The sequence below is a fragment of the Desmodus rotundus genome, chromosome 3 (assembly GCF_022682495.2).
Source record: "Desmodus rotundus isolate HL8 chromosome 3, HLdesRot8A.1, whole genome shotgun sequence".
In the NCBI taxonomy this organism is placed as follows: Eukaryota; Metazoa; Chordata; class Mammalia; order Chiroptera; family Phyllostomidae; genus Desmodus; species Desmodus rotundus.
The window spans coordinates 189,861,526-189,884,948 of NC_071389.1; the positions used below are offsets into that span (position 1 = coordinate 189,861,526).

The 23,423-nt window shown below is 41.6% G+C and overlaps 1 protein-coding gene across 1 annotated transcript in view; it reads left to right on the forward strand.

The window, feature by feature from the left end:
* POLR3B (RNA polymerase III subunit B) overlaps positions 1–23,423 on the forward strand; it is a 109,707-nt gene that overhangs the window by 75,605 nt on the left and 10,679 nt on the right. The window contains exons 21-25 of the mRNA XM_024579476.3: positions 2,386–2,544; positions 4,205–4,322; positions 5,555–5,697; positions 19,970–20,073; positions 20,690–20,856. Coding sequence (XP_024435244.1) covers positions 2,386–2,544; positions 4,205–4,322; positions 5,555–5,697; positions 19,970–20,073; positions 20,690–20,856 — 691 coding nt within the window. The remainder of the gene's footprint in view (positions 1–2,385; positions 2,545–4,204; positions 4,323–5,554; positions 5,698–19,969; positions 20,074–20,689; positions 20,857–23,423) is intronic.

Consider the following 23,423-nt stretch of genomic DNA (forward strand, 5'->3'; position numbering starts at 1 on the left):
TTGTACAGGGTTAGATGTAGGGACGATCAATGTAGAAATAACTTGGTGTCAAAATGTTAATGTCAGTTTCAAGTGATTATTATTTTATAATATACAACCAGGAGGCAGTTATGTTGTGGTGTTGACTTTTAAAAAAATATATTATATAGAAGTAATTTGTTAATTGTACTAATAAACAGTCATTTTTTGTTGTTGTTAGTTGTTGTTATTTTACTTTACTGGAGAATTGAGACAATTCCTCAATGGAAAACATGTAAGAATTATTTTGTTTTCCAGCAGGAATTACAGTAAATGAAATATGGTTTCAACAATAAGCCCATTTGGTAGGGTAGTACCAATATTTGTATGAAAAAGGCTATTTTATTTATTGTATACCTCAACCCCACAATATTAGACCTTTTTGTTAGCAAAATGATAAAAGTTTAAAAGTACATATGCGTCAGCTGTGGCTTACAGCGTTTACATTTTTCCTTCTCGTTTCTTGCTAGTTCACTTTTGCAGGTGACCACATTATGGTTTGCTGGCCACCGCCCGAAGTCTGACTTCTCCCTCCGTAATCTCGGTTTCTCTTTTTCCTCTCGGGAGCGCCCACGCTGCCTTCCCCTCACTCTTTGCAGTTGCTAGGCAGCCGTAATAGTACTCCCGAACATTTGTCTTCGGCATTAATGTTGGCTGCACTTAATTTATGCCTCTTTTTTTCCTCCAAATGACAACAGCCATGCTTTAAAACTGGATGTTTTCCTTTCTGATTAACTGGTAACGTTTATGTGCAAATCTGAAGACTTTGTGATATCTGTCAGAAACTTTTCAACACAGTTTAATGACCTGAGTTTACTGTTCACTAACTGTTAAGCTACCACCTGTAAACACAATGTCCATTTACCCTTAGAAGAAAACACTTCTTGATTTCATGCAGCTCAGATTCATGCTGCACTCCAGCATTTTGCAGTTAATGGCCATTGTACAAAATCTGAAGTCATATAATGTTTCCAAAGCAGCTGGCTCCTGAGCCGAGGTTATGATGGCCATACACAGTTTACTAGGAGCCGTAGTGACTGAGACCTTTTTCGAAGACACACAAATGTCTCATCTGTCATCCACTTGTAGAAATGTGTTGTTTTATTGAACAGTCACCTTCATATTTTAAAAAATTACCTGAGAGCACTGAAATTTTATTTAGAAATCCACTTTTCCCTGATTGATTTTCTAAATTCCTATTCTTAGGTTTCTTGAGAGTACTCTGCTTTTGCTGAAGAATTATAGACGAAGCATTTCACAGCCATGCATTTATTTTGTCAGTAATAGCCAGCATTTGATCCCAAAACATTTTCCTACTTAAGTGAACTCTTGACATGGCTTAGTATATCCTGGGAGATTACAGAGAGAATTGAGTTTAAAATAGCTGCTTGGGAAAAATAGCAATGAATTCAATAAAAATTAAAAAAGAAAAGAAAAACTGCTTGACCAAACTGGGGAAGGTAAAAGAAATGCAGCCACAGGGTCTTGGGAAATGATATTTAGTGTTGAAAGAATGACAGCTCTTTTGGGGAACTCAATAGCTGATGACCCTTTTTGTGGGATTCAGAGGTTGAGTTTTTTGCTTCATCTAAAGGTGTTCTTCTGTTCCTTTTGCTTATTTTTATTACTGTTTAGATTGTTAGTTAATCTCAGGCCTTTCCCCTCATCCACTAGGTAAATGTAATCTAAAAATATAATCAAAGTAAACCGATCTTCAGAACAGAGATGAACTATTTCTGTCGTTAAAATCATTTGATTGTTTCTTTTCATTTTCTGTGCTCTTTGGAAAAAAATTAATTTTTTGTTTACTTCTTTGGGACTTCCTCTGGTTGCTAATATCAGAAAGAGGAAAACTTTCCAGAGAAGGTTAGCAAAAGTTATGCAGCAAAATGACATGTAGGAGGAATCCCGGCTGATCAGTGGAGTTGGTCTGTCTCAACTTTGCCACCAACTTCCTGGGAGACCTGGACCATTTAATTTCTTTGGCACCAGTGCCTGTAAGTTAGAGGGGTTATGCCAAGTGATCACTAAGGCCCTTTCTGTTTCTCACATCCTGTGGCTCTGTGCTCTAAAAGAACCACAGTGACACTTAGCTTCCTCCAACACGACAGCGTATGTATAGTCCGTGCTGAAAATGGTGGTAGAGATTCTGGTGTTTACATGGATAGGTAAGGGGAGAAGTCCGGAGCCATTCTTTAAATTTGTAGATTGTTAATTGGTTTGGCCCATCCCGGACTATCCAAATATAGATTGTGGTAGGGGGAGAAGGGAAGTAGAATGAAGGAGGTTGTTAAATAACCCAAACCTGTGTTTTCTCATAGTTTTGTATTTCTGGTGGTTCTGATGCCCATTTTGGTTTCACTTTAGGTTTTGGGCGTTGCCTTGTATATAAAAACGCTAAATGTACACTGAAACGATACACCAATCAGACTTTTGATAAAGTGATGGGGCCGATGTTGGATGCTGCCACAAGGAAACCCATCTGGCGGCATGAAATTTTAGACGCAGATGGTATTTGTTCCCCAGGTAAAACTCTTTAAAAATTTTAATGTATGCCTTTTGAAATTATGAAAGTTATTCAAATAATACACCTGAATATTTGGTAAATGGGATAGAAAAAATAACAACCTGTAAAACCACTATCCTAACAGCCAGTATGGTCACTGTTTGGTGAATTTCGTTCTATTCTTTTTATGCATATGTTTTTACTTAGCAATAATCTGTTCTAGTTATACTTTCCTAGTTATAATTTTGAATCATAGAAAATCCACTTTAAGGAAATAGTTAAAATAAGAAGGTCATGGTCCAGCATCTACACTGGTATTTCATCATTTGTATGCTTCGCTTACAGACTGACTTTCTATCATTAGAACCAATCTAATGCCTCTAAGAAGTGTGACTCCCATCATAATTACAAGTACATAATGAATTTTGTTGATACAGCCCACAGCCCCTGCCCTTATGAGTATTATGGGCTAGTGTGGGAAACACACTGAGCAGAGGAGCACACACAAACATAGGTCAAATTACAACCAGGTTAAGGAATCATGTAACGAGCTATGAAGCCATTTTATAGCAAGAGTGTTTACCCTAGTCAGGAAGATTGGCGTAGTCTTCCCATGAAGTGAGCTGAGATGTGAAGGATGAGTGGAGTTGACCAATGAAACGGGAGCAGGACTGTGTTCTAGGCAGTGAGAAGGGCTTGTGCAGGTTCCTGCAGCTTGACAGTTAAAGGATCTGAAAGAAGGCCAGTGTGGCGACAGTGAATGGAGTGTTGGGGAGTATGGTGAACATGAGTCTAGAGAGAGAGAAATGGGGGAGGGAGGCAGGGGGTTGTAGGCATGTTAGCATTTTCATTATGACCCTAAAAGCAATGATAGGGTCAGTTATGCTGTTTGAAATGATCATTCTGACTACCACATGGAGAGGAGTAGCAGGGGGGTCAAAATAGAGGGGGACCAACTGAGAGCTCCCACCGCAGACCAGGCGCCAGGAGCTGTGGGGAGGTGATGAGAAGGACCGGGTGGGGGAGACTCGTAGAGGGCAGTCTGCATGACCTTGTCACAGTGGTGCGTGGGTGGCAAGTACTGCGTGTGCTGTGGTGCCCTGAGCCACGCAGTGCATGGCTTCCCCTCCTGGCTGCCTTCATTTCTTAGACGTTTTCTCTCACTCTCCACCCAGGCCATGTGGCTGGGAAATGAGCGCTGTGACAGGACTGTAGTAGTTGGTCTTTGAGCTTCCCCAGAAAAGGTGCAAAGCAAAGATGAGAACAGCAGGAAAATCAAAGAAGTCTTTTGATTTCTTTTGCCCAACTTGGCAGTGACTTATTATTATTTACTGGTTGAAATAACTATTAATAAAAGTAAATGGTCCAAATGCGTTCTAACACCCTTAGAGATAATATAAAGTTGCTACGTACTGACATGACATTTCTCCTGTTAATGGGGTTCTCTAAATCAGTTTCTTAGCTTTATGCACACTGTAACCCGAATCGATGATTTTTTTCATCTGGGCCTGCAGAACTACCAACGAGCCCTTCTACACGCTAGTTCCCACTATATGGACTCGATTTTTTCCCCCATGTCTAGACTTCATAGACTAAGTCTAATCTCATAGTTTTTACCCCAAGAATCTTTGAATATCGCATGGATGATGACAATTTGTCTAACCCTCCGTACTTTCTTAGGTGAGAAGGTAGAAAACAAACAAGTGCTTGTAAATAAATCCATGCCCACAGTAACTCAGATTCCTCTGGAAGGAAGCACCGTGCCGCAGCAACCCCAGTACAAAGATGTGCCCATCACGTATGTATTGGTTATGCTTTGGAAATGCACGGAAAGAGTCAGCCCCGGCCGGTGTGGGTCAGTTGGTTGGAGCATTGTTCTGTACACCAACAGGTCTCAGGTTTGATTCCTGGTCAGGGCACATACATACAAGAATCAATCAATGAATGCATCGATGAGTGGAACAACAAATTGATGTTCTCTCTCTCTCTCTCTCTCTCTCTCTCTCTCTCTCTCTCTCTCAATCTCTCTCCCTCCCCCTTACCCCCATCCCACCACACATCTCCCTCTCCCTTTCTCTCCTCCCCACTCTGTCCTTCCTTCCATCACTTTCTCTAAAATCAATTAACATATCTTGGGTGAGGATTAAAAATAATAATAATACATACAAGACTATCCATCATTCTTGTCGTACCTCCATAGCCCCTTGCACACTGGGCCCCATGTTTCTAGTAAATTGTCTCTTCCTCTCCAAACCATAATCATACCGTCCTCCTTCATGCCGTTAGCGTGGGCTCCGCCTGCTCCCTCTGCCTGAATGCCCCTCCGCTGGTGAGGTCCCAGCCCCTGGGCCACCTCTCTATGAAGCAGTCCTTGACAGCCTGCCCTCGCCACCCCCGCTGTCATGCCCGTCTGCCAGGGGTGCTCACCGTTGTCCCTCCTGGGGCTTCCCTGCTCCCTGCAGTGCTGTTTTCACTGCACTTCCCTTCTCACTCTGTCTGCTGCCTTGTGAGTTCCTTTGGGCAAGAGCCACGTCGGCTTAATCTTTGTATGTCCAGAGCCTACAAAGACCTGACATAGAGTGGACTCTTAACAAGGTTTGTTGTATGGAAAACAGCTAGAAGAGGCAAAGTGTGTGAAAAAATCCATAATGGGAAAATTCAGTCAATAAAAGTGGCTAAGAAGTTGGAGTTAAGTCTGACAGGCATCACCTCAAATCAGGTCCACTTCACATGTCCTGGGCAAGTTCTTAACTTCTCTGAGCATCAGTTTTCCTTGTCTATAATACAGGAATAACAATATGTGAATAATATGTGTAGTGAAGATTAAATGTTAGCCATTTTAAACTAGGACTAGAAAGGGGAAATTGTAAAATTTGAATTTAATTTGAAAATGAAAGTCATTTTTCAGAGCCCAAAAGGGGAGTGTCAAAATATTCTGCAGTAGATACTAAATAAAATATGGCCTGGAGGTGATAGGTTCACAGATGGCAGTTTGAAAACTCTGTTTTGTTGATTTTCTCTTCACACTAGCTACAAAGGGGCAACGGATTCATATATTGAAAAAGTGATGATATCTTCAAATGCCGAAGATGCTTTTCTGATCAAAATGCTGCTGAGACAGACAAGGCGTCCAGAGATTGGAGACAAATTCAGCAGTCGTCATGGGCAAAAAGGTAAATCGTTTCATTTCTCAACTTGGTTATAAAACTGAATATACTAAAATATTTATTAACCACAGAGGTAAGAGATGTTTTATGTCTTTCCCCTATTAAAAATTTAGTATGTTTGAAAAATTATTACCTTGTTATCAAAATTATTCTTGTTTTACTTCTCAGATTAACCTGGTTATATTTTAAAAACATTTAAAATATACTGTAGAATTGCTTCTCTATGCTATTCGTTTCCTTCTGCAACTCCTTGGGCCAGAATTTTAACTATAAATACATTCTAGGTGATGTAGCTACTGAAGCACAGCTAGCTATTTAAAAAGCTCATAGTAATGCCTATTTTTTGTGAAAGGTACATATGTGAACTACTCTGTGTTCTGTTGAGTCACAGCATCAGAGGATGTTGGCACAGGAAGGCACCTCAGCATCACGTGCCCCTCTGTGTAACAGATAGGGAAGTGCAGGCCCTGCGTGGTAAGTGGGCAGTCACGCGCCCAGCTAGCGGGCTGCTGAGCTGGTGTAAGAACCCAGGTCCCCGACTCCAGTGCAGTGCTTCATCCCCTGCACGCATTCCCTCTCCTAGATAGGGTTTTCACCCACTTGTGGTTTAGTTTTTTTATTTTCAAAAACCAGAGCACTTTGTCACTGTCAATTAATTCATCATCAGTAGGTTCTCTTTTAGTCAATACATATGTATTGTTTAAGAGTGGGTAAGTTTGCCCTGGGGTTTGAATTTTGGCTCTGTCTGCTACTTGCTAGTTTTAGGAACAACAGCGGTAGCTAGCATAGAAGTTAGCTAGCACTAACTGTGTGCCCGGCAGTGTCTCAGCACTCAATACTAACTCATTTGCATCTCACACAGTCCCAGGAGGTAGGACTATTATCATCTGCATTTTGCAGATGAGGAAACAGGCACAGAGAGATTAGGAGCTTGCCCAAGGTCCCCAGTTCGGTAGTAGAACTAGTGTTTGAACCCTGGCAGCCCCGCTAAACTGTGTGCCCTTTAACTCAACTACTATCTGACTGTTAAGCAAGGAGCGTTGTGCCTGGCACATACCTAGTAAGTGCAAAGAAAGGATAGCAATGATCGTGAACATTGGGGGTTAGATTCATTCCACTCTTCAACCTTGAATCTCACCTTTGCTTATAAATTATTAGAGTGGTATCTTCTTTGTAATTGATTGGTTAGAAGGTAACTGCACATTGGGATCCTGCTGATTTTAACTATTTGTTTGCCAAGTAAGTGTATCCAGTACTACAATTCGTTTGGCCCTATCAATCCAGCCTTAGTTGTCAGTCCATCAAAGTTTTTCAGGCTAAGAGACTATTTCATCAAAAGCATTTTTAGTTCAGTTGACAGATGCAGGATTATTTTACCCTGTCAATATTTTATAAGAATTGGTTCCATGTATAAGTGTGAATTTGACACCTCTGCTTTATACAGTTTTTTAAGATGTTAACTCTTACTACCTTTTGAGTTTTTGTAAACATATCTTGAGATTCTAGTGCTTTCTGCTGCATGCCAGTGACAATTGAAATTCTCTACATTGAAACTGTTTCTGTTTCTCTCTTGGTCGTGACAGTTTCTGAGATGTACTCCTAAGTCATTCTGGGATGACCATAACCCTGTTAACAGCCTCTATTTTACTTGACCTGTTGTCTTCTTATAAAATGTTGGCACTAAAAGCTTTCCAAAATGCGCACCATAAGAGAATATCTCTATTCTGAATCAGTTTACACACTTTGCAGGTCCCAAATCCTTGTGCTTTATTCCATCAGAGTATTGTACAAAGCCTTGAAGGCTGGCATACACTTCAGTGATCATCCACTGTGGTCTCACTCTATGAAACTTTCTGAAGACTGGGACTATGTCCTCACATTCTCATGAAGTCTTAAAGACCCTCTCTCGTAGCAGATTTGTGATAGTTGACGATGGTTGAATATGTGAGTGCATTGAAGGTAGGGGAAATGGAAAGGGACAGATTCTCTACTCTTGATGGATTGATTTCACATAGGTTTTGGTACATGACATGTGAGCGTGTGTATGTATAGTACAAAGCACTGCTTTTGAAAGTGAGAAACACACTCGGTTAGTAATTTCCTGTGAATACAGACTGCTGGTAAAATGTCGGTCTTTGTGCTGTTGCGTTACTCAGACTGTTAATGTGATACGGATAATGTTCATTGACAGGAGTGGTTTCTAACTTGAAATGACCCAGAACAGCAGCTTTTAGAGAAGATCTATCTGTTCAGTCTTCGGGGGGGAGGGGGGGGGCTCTGACTTGTAGGGCTCTGGACGAAATCGAAAGAAGTCCTCCTGGGTTTAGGTGACCTTTCACTTGCAGTGAGGAGTTTATCTTGCTAGTTTTCCTTTTCCAGATGGCTTTTAATCCAAGGGTAAAAACCTTCTGATTAGCCTAGATTCCCTTGGTATTTCCTTCTTTTACAGCTTCATCAGATTTATTGAAAAGATTGAGCAAAAAAGAAAGCCAAACAAAAAAGTAGATAGTGTAAGCTTTTAACAGAGTAATGGAAGGAATGACATAGAACCCATAACTGAACATAACTTTTACTTCCTTTAAGTATAATTTTTATTAAATAATAAATGCACATGATTTAAGAAGGTAAAATAGTACAGAAAAGGGGGAGGTTGTACTGAAAAACATCAGTCTCTGCTTTTCTTCCAATTTTGCTTCCCAGAAGCAATTTTTTCTCATTTTTATCTTCATATCTCAGTGATATTCCTAAATAACTATATATTCATTTATCTATTTTAGATATTGATTTCCTACTATATGATATGTAGCAGGACTTAGCACTTAGTTACCACTCTTCCAGACTCTCCACCTCCACTTTCAGCGTCAATTTATTAAAATTTTGGATTACTTAATTATTTAGATTCCATTATTGTTACTACATAAATATTGTTCACTTCCACACCAAACAGTTGTTGAGTGTATTTCCTGTTATATAACTTTATTCTTTTTGAAGTTAATAATCTCATATTTTTATTTGCTTAATTTTTCATATTCATAGTACTATTCTTCAATACCATCAACAGCCTCTCAACAGTTGTCTACGTGATCAATAGTCTGTTGGACCACTTTTTCCCCCAGAAGATTTTCTTTATAGCACCCCCACTCTTCCTGCCCCAAACCGTGGTGGTGGTTCTCTGAGCCCTGGCTTCCCAGTGTGTTAAGAATTGGTGACAGATAAGCTAAGACGTAGATCCCTGCAGCCCTCAGGCGCGCTGTGCAGAGCCTGGGGCAGTCAAGGCCATGAGCAGTCTCATATTGTCTGCCCTGGAAATGTTTTCCAAGAAGGTTAAAAAGCTCTCTGTTAATTTGTTAGGGCTGCTATTATAAAATACCACAGGCTGGGTGGTTTAAACAACAGAAACTTATAGTCTCACAATTCGGAGGCCGGAAGTCCAAGATCAAGGTATTGATTGGGAGGTTTGGTTTCTCTTGAGGCCTCTCTCCTTGGCTTGCAGATGGCAACTTTCTCCCTATGTCCTCGAACGGTCTTTTCTCCATGCAGGAGTACATGCTGGTATGTCTCCCTCTTCTTACGAGGGCACCTGTCACATTGGGTTAGGGCCCACTCGATGGCTTCTTCAACCTGAATTACCTCTTTAAAGTCCCTATCTCTAAATACAGTCACCTGTTGAGGTGTCTGGGGGTTAAGGCTTCAACACATGAATTTGGGAGGGGACAGGCACAGAAGAGTGAAGCAATGGGGCTTGCTGACTGGCAGGAATAAAGAGAGGAAAGGGGCCACAGGGACTGTGGTTTTAAGCTTGGTAAATGAGGGCACCAATGACAGAGCGACTTTGTGTCTCAGATGTGCCAGCCACTGTTCTAGATGCTGGAATACAGTGGTAAACAAGACCGACGGGGTCTCTGCCCTCCTGGAGTTCATGTTCTCTTGGGGGAGGAGACAGAAAAGCAGTAAAGAAAAACCCTAGCAGACAATTTCAGGTAGCGATAAGGGCTGTGGACGAAGGACAGTGTGAAAGAGTGACTGGTGTGGGGTAGGAGGGTGTGCTTTAGAGGGACGGTCGGGAATGGCCTCTTGAAGAAAGTGCCATTGGAGCTGAGACCTAAAGGGTGAAAAGGAGCCAGCCAAGCAAAAACCTGGGAGAAATAAGTTCAAATCCCTGAGGCATGAATGAGCTTGGTGTATTCAAGAAGCAGAAAAAAGGCCAGTGTGGTCAGGCCTGTGCCTGAGGAGGAGCGTGGTGTGAGGTGCGCGGAGAGAAACTGGAAGGGGCCCATCCTACAGGTCCTTGTGCCCAAAAGAAAAGGGTTTGGGCTTCGTTCTGGGTGTGATGGGAGCCAGCAAGGCTGTTGGATGGTGAGTGCAAGCAAAGGAGAGATAAGATCGAAGTTACTCTTTTTAGAGATCACCCTGGGTTCTGTACGGAGAGCAGATTGGAGGGGGGACCAAGGAGGGAAGCAGGGAGACTGTTGCAAGGGTTCAAGCAAGAGAGAATAATGGCTTGAACTGGGTAGCAGCAGTGGAAAATGAGAGAGAAGTGATGGATTCTGGATATAGTCTGGAGTTAAAACCAGCAGGACTTGCCCATAGCTGAGATGTTGGGAGGAAAAGACAGGAACTGAAGATGAGGTTTGGGCCTGATCAGCTGGTGATGCGATTGGCCAAGATGAGGAGGACTGGGGAGGACTGGGGACAGAATAGTTCTTTTCGCGTTGGGCAGGGTTGGGAGTTTGGGCCTTGGGTTAGAGGTGCCCATTAGACTCTAAGTGAAGGTGTTGAGTGGGCAGTGGGATAGTCTGGAGCTTCAAGGAGAGGGTAAGGCTGGAGATAAAATTCGGAGTCATCTGCATGTAAATTTATAGCATTTTGCCTTTTGTGTATTATTAATTTACAAGCATTTTCATCTATATTCCATCCTTTAACCTTTTAGTTGGTATTGTTGGTTCTAATATCTAGACCCAGGAAATTGAAGCTCAGAGAGGTGCCTGCCACAGCTTAGTAGAGTCAGGATTCCAGTTCAGCTTATTGATTCTAAGTGCATTGCCTATTCTGTTAAGTTTGGATAAGATGGCTTTCTCTTCTGATATCCCATTACCACTCTGTGCCCTGGATTGCCATTTTCCCTGAGATTTCCCCTTGGATAAGATATAGCCTTTTCCTGAGACTGACCCCATACTAATATTTCTTAATTTATCTTTTCTGTTTCCTCCTTAAGATTGTCATCTTCTTAAAATCCCCATTCTTCCTGGATAAACAGCTTTATGTAGCACTTCTCAGCCACCGATCCAGAGTAAATACTATTTCCCACATACCTGTTGCAGAAATGCCAGCCAAACTCTCCTATAAATACACATACTCCTCACATAGAGCTTGGTTTTCAGGTATCTCTTCCTTTCTAAACTCCACTCATTGTAAAACACTGTTCCCACCCCCTTCTTTATTTTCTGGTCAGGTTTTAGTAGTCATAGTTAAAATTCAAAATCTGTTAAGAATGTGAGCCCTCAAGTCTGACCGTCCTCCTGGTTCATCGGGCCAGCTGCGGTGGTGGGAACCAGAGGAGGAGCAGTGGCAGTGAGCCGCGGTCACGTGCGGTGGGCCCAGCGGGCAGTGTCTCTAAGGAGCCATGCAGCAACCCCGCCCTTTCCTGTGGGGGCCGGAGAGGGACTGGATCAGACCTAAAGTTGGATGTTGGCGAGTAAAATGTGAATGAAATGGAGAGTGTAATCTACAGCAGGATGTATGCTATTTGTGGTTGTCACGAAATGAGCCGATAAAATTTCATAGTGTTGGGAATTTTCGGGGTTTATGTGTCACACCGCGATCCTGCAGTGGTTTGTTTCTGCTTCGGCCCAGATACGGGCCAGCGTAAGCCAGCAGGTAGGTAGTTAGTTAGTTGGCCTTAGTTTTCACTCTTGACATGGAGTTTGTTTGGAAATACTGTTTTTTCTTTTAACACCACCTGCAAGCTGACACATGTGAAAAGTGTAAAGGTTATTTTGATTTAGTTTATCTGTGCCCACCTCTTTTTCCCCTCCAGTTAGAGCGTTAAATCTGTTATTCTTGGTGTTTAGAAAGCAGCGTGGCCCTGCAGATCGCCTGACTTTTGTCTTTTGTTAAAAGTTGATTTTGACGGAGCTGTTGTTAGAGATTATTTTTGCGCATGTGTAGTGTACAGATTGAATTTCTGCGCTGAACGCCTCTTAACATATCCTCTCTGACAATCAGAGGAGACTTGACAACTCGTTTCGCGGACCTGAGTGTCAATGCTTCTCGAGCCCGGACACTCAAAGGCGCTAGGATAACTCGTGGCTAAATGCAGTATATGTGACGAGGGGACTAAACAGCAGTGGTTTGTGTGCTATAGAAGAGCTCAGGAAGATTGAAGAGGACAGCGTGGGTGGGTGAACTGGAGCAGGAGACTCAGTACCAAGTAGCTGGGGATCAGTATCAGTGCCCTGTGATAAGAAAACATTGGATGTAACTGATCAGATAAGTCCCACCGAAGGAGTGAAAGTGTTTGATCAGGACCTGTTAAAAATGTGATAGACCCAATAAGCAGCATTGCCTTCTGTGACCTCAGGAGTGGAGGATGACTAAGCAGAGAGCCAGGTGTGCAGGGAGGAGCAAGTATTTCTTAAAGACAGTGTCCCGGTTCACATAAAGACGACTCCAGCTTGAGAAGCAGTCAGGACTCACAGCACGCTTCTTAGGTAAGGGAATTCCAATGCAGTCTTCTAGTGCGAGATTCAGAGTTTAATAAAGTGCAGTCCTCCTTTGGGTCTTTTTGAAGACCTATCAGTAAATGCACAGTGGGTCAGCTCCCCCCAGAAGGGCCTTTGACCAAGAATCTTTAGAATAGTTTATTCTTTAGTAGACTACAAAGTACAGGGAAACGTGCGATGATTTAGTAATAACCTTCTATGCACCAAAGTTGTGAATTTGTTGTGTGTTTATAAGGGAAGGGAAGTTTTTTAGTTTTGTTTTAATTTCAGTTGGAGATAAATATTAAGACCCCGGAGTCTTAATCTCCTTTCCAAGTGTTCTAGACTTCTAGTACCTTAGAGTGAAGCCACGACTGCTCTGATAGATGCACAATGATGCTCCATAGAGGGAAATAGAGTAGAACATGCCTCTAGAATGTTCTTCATGTTTTCTCTTCATATTCTTTCTTGATCATTTATAGAAAGAGTTAAAGATAGGAAGAGACGTCCATATATGAGGGGGATCGGAGTCATGTTTAGAACTAGACCGTTTATCAAAATCAAAACAACGTGCTAGCCTCTTGAACTTCGGTATAATACGTTCTATGTGAAGGTAACTCATCAAAGGCAGACATCTTTATCTTGAGCCTTGCTTTTTCTGATGCTTCAAAGGGGTGAGCAGATTTCCTACTCTTTTTTTTTTTTTTTAATTCTTTAACAAAAATTAGCTGTCAGCTTAAGGAATTTCCAAGTTTTATTTCATTGGTTAGGCAAACGAGATTATTATATATATTTTCCTCTTTCTTTTGCTGCATTCACAATGAGGGAGGAAACTGTAGACTCCTTTGATGTGGGGTGGGGGGGAAGCAATATATCACTTCCCTGAAAGAACAGTTCTCAGTCTCTCATGTGAAAGAGGATTAGCACCTCAACAGAGGTCCTGTAGATCACAGAACTGGGCAGCAATGCCAAACAGCGTTCCTAGGGAGAGGAAGAACTGTATTTCAGCTCGAGTGTCCTGGCAAACAGAAGCTTCTTAATAACTGCAAATCTGAGATACTGGCATGCACTCCTTGGTATCTCCCCTAAATCCTCAGACAGCTCATTCAAATAAAGTCAACCTTCGTTTTAAAATAGAGGTGTAGTCTTATCAAAATGCAGATTTTTCGTGGAATGGTTCAGTGTACCTTCGGTTCATAAGGTTTTTTTACAGATAAAACTGTTTGGAAGATTCATCTTTGACCCTCTATGTTCAACAAAATTTCCATTATAAGATCGCTTGTTTCCACTTTGCATTTAGCAAGTTATTCAACAACCTGCTGAATTAATTTATTAAGATTTTGATTGTTTATTAGGAGAAATGAAAACCTACCCTGACTTTCCAACACATTAGGGAATCTTTATATAGAAGGTATGAAGAGGCTTAGGAGGTAGGAAAATGTTAATTCGTGTGTGGCAGAAAGCTGAGAGGAAAGTTTATTTGTTAAACAAGGTTTGGGTAAAAACTTTGGTTTTACCGGGCCTTCCTTTATATCCTTTTTCTAGATTGTGTTTTCTAAAATCGAGAGAATGAAAAGGCTCTGATTTGAAGTAATAATAATAATACCTTGTACTTATGTAGTACTTGAGACCCTCTAAAATCCTCTCCGCTTGACTGAAGCTTCAGAGTGGGGATGTCTTTGGCTCTCTACTTTGCTTGATCCTGCTTGAATGAAAGGTTCTAAGTGGGAGGGGAACCAATGGAGCTAACAGTGTGAGCCCCAAGATAAGGGGTGTGATGCCAAACGATCCAGCAGAGTTTGGGTCCAAAAAGAAATTCTGCCAGCTGTTACTTTAATGTTAGAAATCAGGATTATTTTGTCTATATAGACACCTTTATCGTAAGGAGATTTTATTTAATTTTCTATTTTAAGAACGAATTTTGGACTTCAGTAGCTAGCCAGTAACCCTCTGACCTTTCAGTAAATATCCAACTAAAGCTTTGAAATTAGGGTGTTTAGTGTTTTATGGCCCAGAATAAAAATCCCCAATCCCGTTTCCAAATAGTGTAGCCTCAACACATTTTATTAAGCTCTTGACACATTCAACCGTGTGTATTTTGTAAAGTTCCTATGGTTATTGTTTTACAATAGCTGCTTCCAGGAGCATTGTAAGGGTTTCAATTAATCAGCCCTTTGTGTGCTTCAGACTATGCAAATTTATCACATCAGACCATTCAGCTGCTCATGGGAAAGCCATGTAAAAACTGTATTGTCTTCTAGCGCCTCCTCTCATTCAGAGTGATGTTTTAATAAGAAAGCTAATCAAGTTTTCTTATGCATTATTTATCTGTTAACATGTAAGGAAGAGCCAAATTAAAATTATGTCAACCAGGATGTGGCAAGTGATGTGATAGATCTGGAAGTGATTCAACCACAGAACAAAGCTAATATGATTCAACAGTTTTTGTCTCCTCCCATCCCCCTTGGGATTATTTAAGGTGCTGGTGAGAAAATAAAAGAGGTTAATTCAATCACTGGAAAGGGAGAAAAGAAGAAAGGGAGTAACCACCTGTGTTAGCTTTCACGTTTTGATTTAGAGATTTGCATTTATGAATATATAAAGGCTTATGGAGGTGAGTTTATTCAGAACAAAAACATTTCTTGCTTAATACGAACAAACTTGAAAGCATTCCTGCTGCTCCTCCGGCCCCATTTGCCACTATATTCATCAGCGGTAAACTGCTCCACACTGGAAATCCGCAGCCCACATCCTGTGAAGTTCTTGAGTTAATAGGTGACACCGTCCTGACCGCAGGAAATCATCTGCACAGCCTAGCCGGAGGGAGCGGCTTTGCAGCCTCTTCAGCCGAAGTCAGGGCAACTGCACTCGCTTCTTCCATTCATTAAGTTGGTCTGCTTTGCTGTGCTAGTTTGCTTCCTGCTGAGAATAATTAGGTTTCTTATGTAATAATAATTCCTTGGGTTTAGATGCTGCCTTTCTCTAAGGACCTTGAAGTACCTCTCAGACATTAGTACCTCTCATCTGTTCTTTTGACACAACCTACTCATGAAATAGGTGCTAATTGTTCCCATTACAAAGACTGAACAAGTAAGGCTCCTTGGAAAGTGGTGCTTCCCCCCAGGAAACAACAATGTCGCTTGAACAACCCAGAGTCAAATTAAGGTCACATGATTCCTTGACCTCAGGCCTACATAGATCTGAGAGCCTGTGAGGTGATGTCCTTTACAGATGCCATCCCCTCCCCCCCCACCCCACACACACATACGCGTTTATGAACCTCACTAAGACCAGGCATTGCAGAGTGATCACTGATTTACCGAACGCCAGCCCTCTTCTGGCACTGTGGCTGACGTCGAAGAATCACAGCATCGTTTCGCCCTTCATTTCATACCGAGTGCTAAACTGCAGAATAAATGGCCTTGTCTAATGGGTAGCTGTGGAAAGTGGAGCATTAGAATGTAGCAGGCTGAATTGTATGTTTTCATTTTCAATATTGAGTCCGATTAATCTGTGTAGGACTCCTCTCAAGAGGAGTTGTATCCCTGAGCCTCTTCTGTCCCCATGTCCAGCACAGCACTCGTCACTCAGCATGTGCTTGGTGATGAAGGGAAATGAGTCTCTCTCTTTCCTCGCTCAGAAAAGAGTAAGAGAATATATCAACCTCAGAGTGGTACATTTAATCCCAAAGTGGTTATACATGGAAGGTAGACTTGCTAAAGAAAAAAGTTTAAGTTAAAAAGTGAAACAGAATGTGGTATTGAAATGAGACCTGGCGGGCAACACAGTAGAAAACCATTTGCTGATCAGTTCTCAATGCATTGAAATCACATCAAAACAGCTCTTGTATCAAAAATGTTGTTATAGTTGTCTTTTGCACATGCCACTTGCTTTCCTGTCTTGATATGGTATCAGAATGCTTTAGTTTTTTCTTGCCTTTTTTTATTACATTCTTACCTTCTTTTTTTTTTTTTCTATTTGAATTGAGATAGGACCATTATACTAAAACAACCTTAAAAAATAAAATGCCAGAAATGACTTTTGAACAAGCCAGTTGCTGTTTATAAATAGAAATACTTTCTAAGAATGATTCATCAGATTATGGACTTTTGCTGGGCCTACCTGTTGTTGAAATGATTTATATGTTGTTCTGCTAGGCCATGGCACTAGCAATAACACATTGGTGTGAGACCTTCTGGTGTCCGGGGCACTGAGGTGCGGCAACAGTGGGTCCCTAGACTTGCCGTTCCTGCGTGGCCTGGTGGTCAGACTTGTGGTTTCCTTAGACTCCCTAAATTCTCACCTTTACCACGTGAAATTTAGACGGTGATAGAATAATATTTTACTTTGACCGGGTATCTGTAGAACCTTTATGCTCTTTTTACGTCCCAATTTTTCCTTCGTCTCTATTTTCATTCGTTAAAAGCTTTGTAGTACGATCAGTGGTCTAATTCCCAGTGGCCCCTCTAAGTGCGTTCCTGTTCCTGGGCCTGCGACCGGGGTGTGTTTGCGTTTCCCTGCCAGGAGGAGGCTGTGCTGTCTGCAGTGGGGCTGGGACACCCGCATGAGCCAGGGGATGAGATTTTATTTTAAAATCCGAAATGCTGTGTCAGCATTTAAGGTATGAATCAGTGATTGTTCCACAACAGCTTCCATTAGATATGGTTTATTCGTAGTCCATCCCCTTTTCAAGGGTCCAGGGAGTGTTTTAACACACTGAGGCGTACTGCATACCATTTGCATTTTTAAACCAGCATTAAAGAAAAGTGACTGTAACTTTCAAGAGTTCTAAATATAGAAAGAGATTTTATGCTCTGTCCTTGGAGAAAACAAATTACAATTTTCCACTTGAAAATAAGAAAAGAAAGCTTCCTGCTTTGATTAAGGATTTGAATAATTCTAAAACAGAGAAATACCGTTAAAAAAAAAAAGTCTGGTTCTAAGATTGAGAATTCTCTTCTCCCCCTAATGAATTCAGTAAAATGCAGACTTTTTAAAATCATCTGTCTAATTTGAGATTCGAGATCTTCAAATTCTGTCTAAATATTTTGTTTTAACTTCTAAGCTCATTATGGTTTCTTTGTGTTAACTTGTATTAAAATCTGTCAGCTATGACTAGTCTCATAAGCACAGTCAGCGGACCAGAATAAGTTAATTATTTACTTGTGTCACTAGTGCTCTTCATCTAATGAAATGCACAGCTGTGTTAGATCTGCAGTTGGATGTGTAGCTCCCATTGTTCTGCAAGTCAGCAGAGGGTAGAAGCCGCAGTGATGGAGAGCCCTCAGTTCTTTCTGCTGTTCTGGCTTTCTGTGTCGATTTCATGGATCTTTTATCATTCACTTTCACACAAAACAAACAACACAGGGCTGTCTGCTATGGGAACCATCTTGGCATATAAAAGGGTTTCAGAGCCTAAAGTAATTTTAAGTTAGCTAAGATTTAATTTTTGGCTTACAGGTGCCCTTGATTCAGATGTGGCCAAAGCAGTTCTATACTGGAATGAAAAATCTGAAAGTTACTTCTGTATTTTTAAATGCAATGTCAAAAAAGGACTAATAAGAAAATAACTTCCCAAAAAGGAAGCTCTGTGCTAAATATTAATCAGATTTCAAGCAGAGTTATTACAGATTCAGATTTCAGGGGAAGGAGCATGGCTTTCACTTTAATAACAAAATGAAGTTACCTTTGCTGGAATTAACCTGTTGGCTAGAATTGAAAATGCAAAATGCAAATCTCCTTACCTTCCTCCAGTGTAAGTATGCCAGGCTTCCTCCCTGGGTTTTGGTACCTCCTGCCCCTTACTGCTACCTTCTCTTGTTAGAGGGTGAACAAGCGGCTTCCTCTTGAGCCGCCCCTGGCATCCCCCCGTGAGCTCCTGCTGAAAGAGGGCTGAAGTTTCTCTTTGGTTTTGCTTTTAAGAGATAGAGCCGGACCCTCCATCTCCTCACCCCCCCCCCCAAGTGACACTCTCACCCAAGCACATCCCAGGACCAGCCTCTTTAGGAATTGCTGTTTGTAACATTTTGTTCACGGCCAAGCAACGTTGTTTGTGGTGCACCTCGATTTACAATTTCTTCTCTTTCAGAGATTTCCCAGTAGTCCCAGTGTTGTATCAGATAATTTCAGTGTGGACAGGATCGACTTTTAGAGGGAAGACAGAAGGGTCACACACTCTGCTTGATTTAAATTCTAATACATTATAGCTGAATTTGAAATAAAGCAAACTAAATGTTTCTGTTCTTCATGTAGGAAAGCATACTTTCTTTGTAATAAACAGTGCAATTTCAACCAAAAAGCCAGTTAAAATACCTACATACACAAGAATTTAACTCCACAAACCTAATTACCATATTATTACCAGCCACTAAAAGTCAGAATATTAATAACCAGTGTTGAATAGGCACCTGGTATACTTTTACTTTAGACTTGAGCTCTTGATGATTATAGTGCATCCCAAAAATTTTATTTTAAAATATTTTGAGTAATTATGTAGAAATCAAACTGAGCAATGAGAATTTTCTTTGAGAGCAGTTTCTTTTCAATAGCTGCAGATAGTTAATAATTTATATACAAGGGAAAAGGAATTTTATCTCAGTACAAAAGCATTTGTTTGGTCCAATGCCATTGTACACTAGTTTTCCAATTCTAAATTATATAGATGGTGGTTAACAATCTAAATTACACCCCTGTTCCTCCTACCATGGAAAGGAAATAAGAGACATTACCAAGGATTTAAGCAACGAAATTCCCTCCACGTTAGAATACTGCGAAAGGAGTAGTAAAGCTCGGTTAATTTAGGAAACTGTTAGTGTCCCTGCAATTGGTAGGGTTTTGCTCTGTTGTATTTTTACTCTTAGAACACGTTTCTAATTTTAATCTTTTCTTCAAGAGTAATTTGGTCTTTAATTTTATTGTTCAACTTTACAACTTCGAGCAAAGATCACTTTCCTCGTGTGTTACAAGTTATAGGAATGAAAATTCCTTAGGGCATTTTAGACTCAGCCAGTGAAGCCCTGGCAAGAATTGGCCAGCCAGCCAGCTCTCTGCAGCTAATACATACACCCATTAGCTCATCAGCCACACACGAGAACCTCTTGTCACAGGTTGAGAAAACACAGTTTCACACACCCCTCGCTCAGTCCATTCTGTGTTTGGTGGTCAGAGAACCTGGAGTCCTGTGGTTTGGGCACAACATGTAGCAGGTCATGGCCAAGCTGACAAGGAGTGAAATTGCTCTCGACTGGAGTTTCGGGGATGCTTATGGGCTAGGGCCCAGTGAAGCTGCTGCTGTCCCATCTCGGTGGCACGAGAGGCTGGGCGAGCAGCCTGACAGCACCGCGGTGGGTCGTACCAGCAGGCCAGTCCACAGGCTGCCATGCCTTTCTGCAAGGACAGCCATTCTTGAACTGCCTGTCTAGCAGGATTGTTGGAAGTTGCTTTTGTTACTCTCGATAGAGACCATGGGAAGGTTTGAGAGCAGTAGAAATGGAGATAGAGGCAGGGAGATCCCAGTTAAGCACTATATTCCTCCTTTCTGCCAATTTGCTTTACAAGGTGTGCAATCTCTCCCCCAGGTGTCTGTGGTTTGATCGTCCCTCAGGAAGACATGCCGTTTTGTGATTCTGGCATCTGTCCGGACATCATAATGAACCCACACGGCTTCCCGTCACGAATGACGGTCAGTACGTTTTTCAGAGGTACTGCTTTGGAGGAAGAAAGCTGGCAGTTGGTTTGTAGTTAGTGGAGGCAATGGGACCTTGAAACTGATTTTTAGAAAGGGCCCTTTGACCCCTAGCAAGTAAGTAGGTTCCTAGCCCCCGACAGTGCTGGACGGCTGTCCTGTGCAGAGAGCATGTGGAGCAGGTTTGCCCTGGCCTTCGAGAGCAGCCTCCTGAGTGGCAGACTTGCCCTCAGCAGAAAGAACCGCTTGTGTCAAACCTAATGTACGCCCCTTTCTGTGGCGGGGGTTTTATAGTCCTCACTCCACCACTGACTGGCTGTATGACTTGAGAAAGTCGCTTAACCTCTACGTACTTCGGTTTCCTCGTACGTAAAGTCAAGTAATAGTACCTGTCCTGTAGCAGTTTGGGGAGGCGTAGACTTAGATCACATCTGTCAGGCTTTTCCAGCAGTCGGCCACACAGTGAGAGAGTGAGAAATATTTACTGTTAATTGATCACTCTTAGTAGTTGTGGTAGTCTCATCATTCTTTGGGGAAATAGTCCATGTCTAAATAAACAAACATGCTTTCTATACCACAGGAAGGGACTCACTTATTTGTCCACATCCCACAGGTGGGAAAGTTAATTGAGCTGTTGGCCGGCAAGGCAGGCGTGTTAGATGGCAGATTCCACTACGGCACCGCTTTTGGAGGCAGTAAAGTGAAGGATGTATGTGAAGACCTCGTTCGCCACGGTTATAACTACTTAGGGAAAGACTATGTTACATCCGGCATCACAGGGTAAGTAAGTGTGTGTTCAGATGTTTTAAAGTACAAGTTTGAATTTATTAGGATAAGAGGTAGGAGACCTTAAGATACTCAGCTTTACTCCTTTAAGAAATCTGATATAAGAAAATCCAGATGTGTGATGGAGGCATTATTTAATGCTGTGATGGTAGTCATTTTGCAATATATAAATGTATCAAATCAACATGTTGTACACCTTAAACTTGCATAATATTATGTTGTCAATTATTGGGTTGGCCAAAAAGTCCGTTTAGTTTTCTCTGTAAAATAAAAGACACGTTTTTCATTTTCCCCAATAACTTTATGGGTTTGGATATTTGAGCATGTCCGCTGTCTCCCGCTCTGGCTTCCAGTGGGTGGAGGCCAGGGGTGCAGGTAAACATCTTCCCGTGCGTGAGACCCGCCCACAGCAAAGGATTATTTGGCCAAAATGTCAGTAGTACCAAGACACTTACGCAAAGCACTGACATGTTTGATCAGTCACAGCACCTTCTCCATACATAGCCCAAGTCTTTTTTTGCATTTCAGTTGTATTTTTACCCTTCCTGAAATAATAAAGCATAATATACCAAAATTGGTGAATTTTTGTGTAACCATTTCAATATTGGTTACATAAAATATGCAACAATTTTGGTAAGTTTCTTTTAAGGTATGCTGATATGGCAGCTGTCACAATTCAATCTAACAAAATTGTTTTGAATGAAGTTAAAGACAACTACGCACTACTAGAGCCATTGTACAGAAAAAACTAAACACACTTTCAGGCCAACCTAATATAACTCAATAAAACAGGGAGGAGAGGAAAGAAAATCCAAATTTAGGAAACTGATAAATTAAGAAGTGCTGTTTTACTAGTGGGGCTAACATTTAAAAATTAGAAAATATTGAATTTACCAAAATAGCATTTCTACACAACTTTTAAGGAACAAATTAATTATATATAATGAAAATTCCCTTAGTTGTTGAAATTGCTGTGCATTAATATGGTGAATATCAGGTAATTAGTGCTGTCAGCAGGCCTGAGGCCTAACATTCGCACACTCACTAACTAAAGATGTGTTAAATACTGAACATGAGCTAGGCACTAAGTTTGTAACAGTGAACAAAATGGACGTGGTCCCTGACCTATGCAGCTGACTGTTGAGATTTGTTGCTAGATGTTAAAAAGTAACAGATAACAGTTAACTTCTCAGCAGGGCCTACCTCTGACTACTTCATTGAACACTACAATCCAGTATTGCCCATTTCTGGCTTTCTTTTTCTCTGTAGCATTCATCATTATCAAATTCACTGTGTAACAATACTACATAATATTATCATCTGTCTCCCCTCGTAGAATGTAGCCTCCATGAGAGCAGGGCTTGTCTGTTTTTACTGTTTTATTCAGTGTCTAGCTCAGAGCCTGATACACAGTGGGCACTCCATAAATATTTGCTGAACAAAGGAATGAAAACAAGTAATACAAGTACAAATAGCTCTCACCAGAGTGAAGACAAAGGGTAGGTTAGAGGACCCCTGTGAGGAGGCAGATATTTCAGCAGAGATGTGAGCCATGAGAAGAACTGAGCATTTGAAGAGCATTTCATGCAGAGGAAAAGCATATTTAACACCTTACAAGGGACAGGTCTTGGTACGTTCCGGCACCTGGAAGAGGCCAAGCTGGCTGCAGTGCAGCGAGGAGGCAGTGGTGCAGCCTGAGGTGAGGGTGGGGGCGGGGAGAGCAGGTCACACAGGTGGAGCACGCCAGGTCTTCCTTTTAACCCGGGGGAACAGATGTCTCTGAAATTATCGTGAAGGACAAGGTTTGGAAACTCAACTTGCACATGACTTTAAAGGATCGAGTTAGTTGTTGAAATTAAGACACACTTACGTACTGTTATGCCCGATGAAACTGTGGGACAGAGTGTTCGTTCCATGCCTCTGCAGTTTTAAACCTGAAACTCACCAGGGAGACCAGTGTGGGAGCACCTGGGAGAACGCATAGTGTGACTCTGGCGTTGCACACGGGCTCTCCAGTGTGGCTGAGACAGTCCCAATCTGTATCTGCTAAAACGATCGAGTGCTTCTAAAATGGCTTACCCAGACTATGATAATACGGATTTATTTAGGTGTTTCATACTTGAGATGTTATAGAAAGTCACATTACAGGGAAAGAGTAACGGTCCATTTCAAAAATGGTTTGAATAGCTAAGGTCCATTTCAGAAAACACAGTTGTCATTGCTAAACTGATCATCTTAGTCTTTGCTTCTCATCCAGCAATAATGCAGAAGTTGCCCAGAAAGCATGCAAATCCAACAAACCAATTTGGTGGACCTTCCGAACATAATTTTACTGAATGATTTGAATGGGTTATGCTCTGCTTCCTATAGACAGCTGTGGGGTGCGTCTGTCTACGTCACCGTCCGCTGCTCCCCCAGCCCGTGTTTTCATTCCTTTCCCGTTTATCTCAGAGCCCCACAAAGGGCTTGCAAACATACTCACCCACCAGACTTCATCCTCCGTCACATTCTTGAGCATAGCTAGCAGGGAAAATTGCATATGGCTTTATTCATGTGATGAT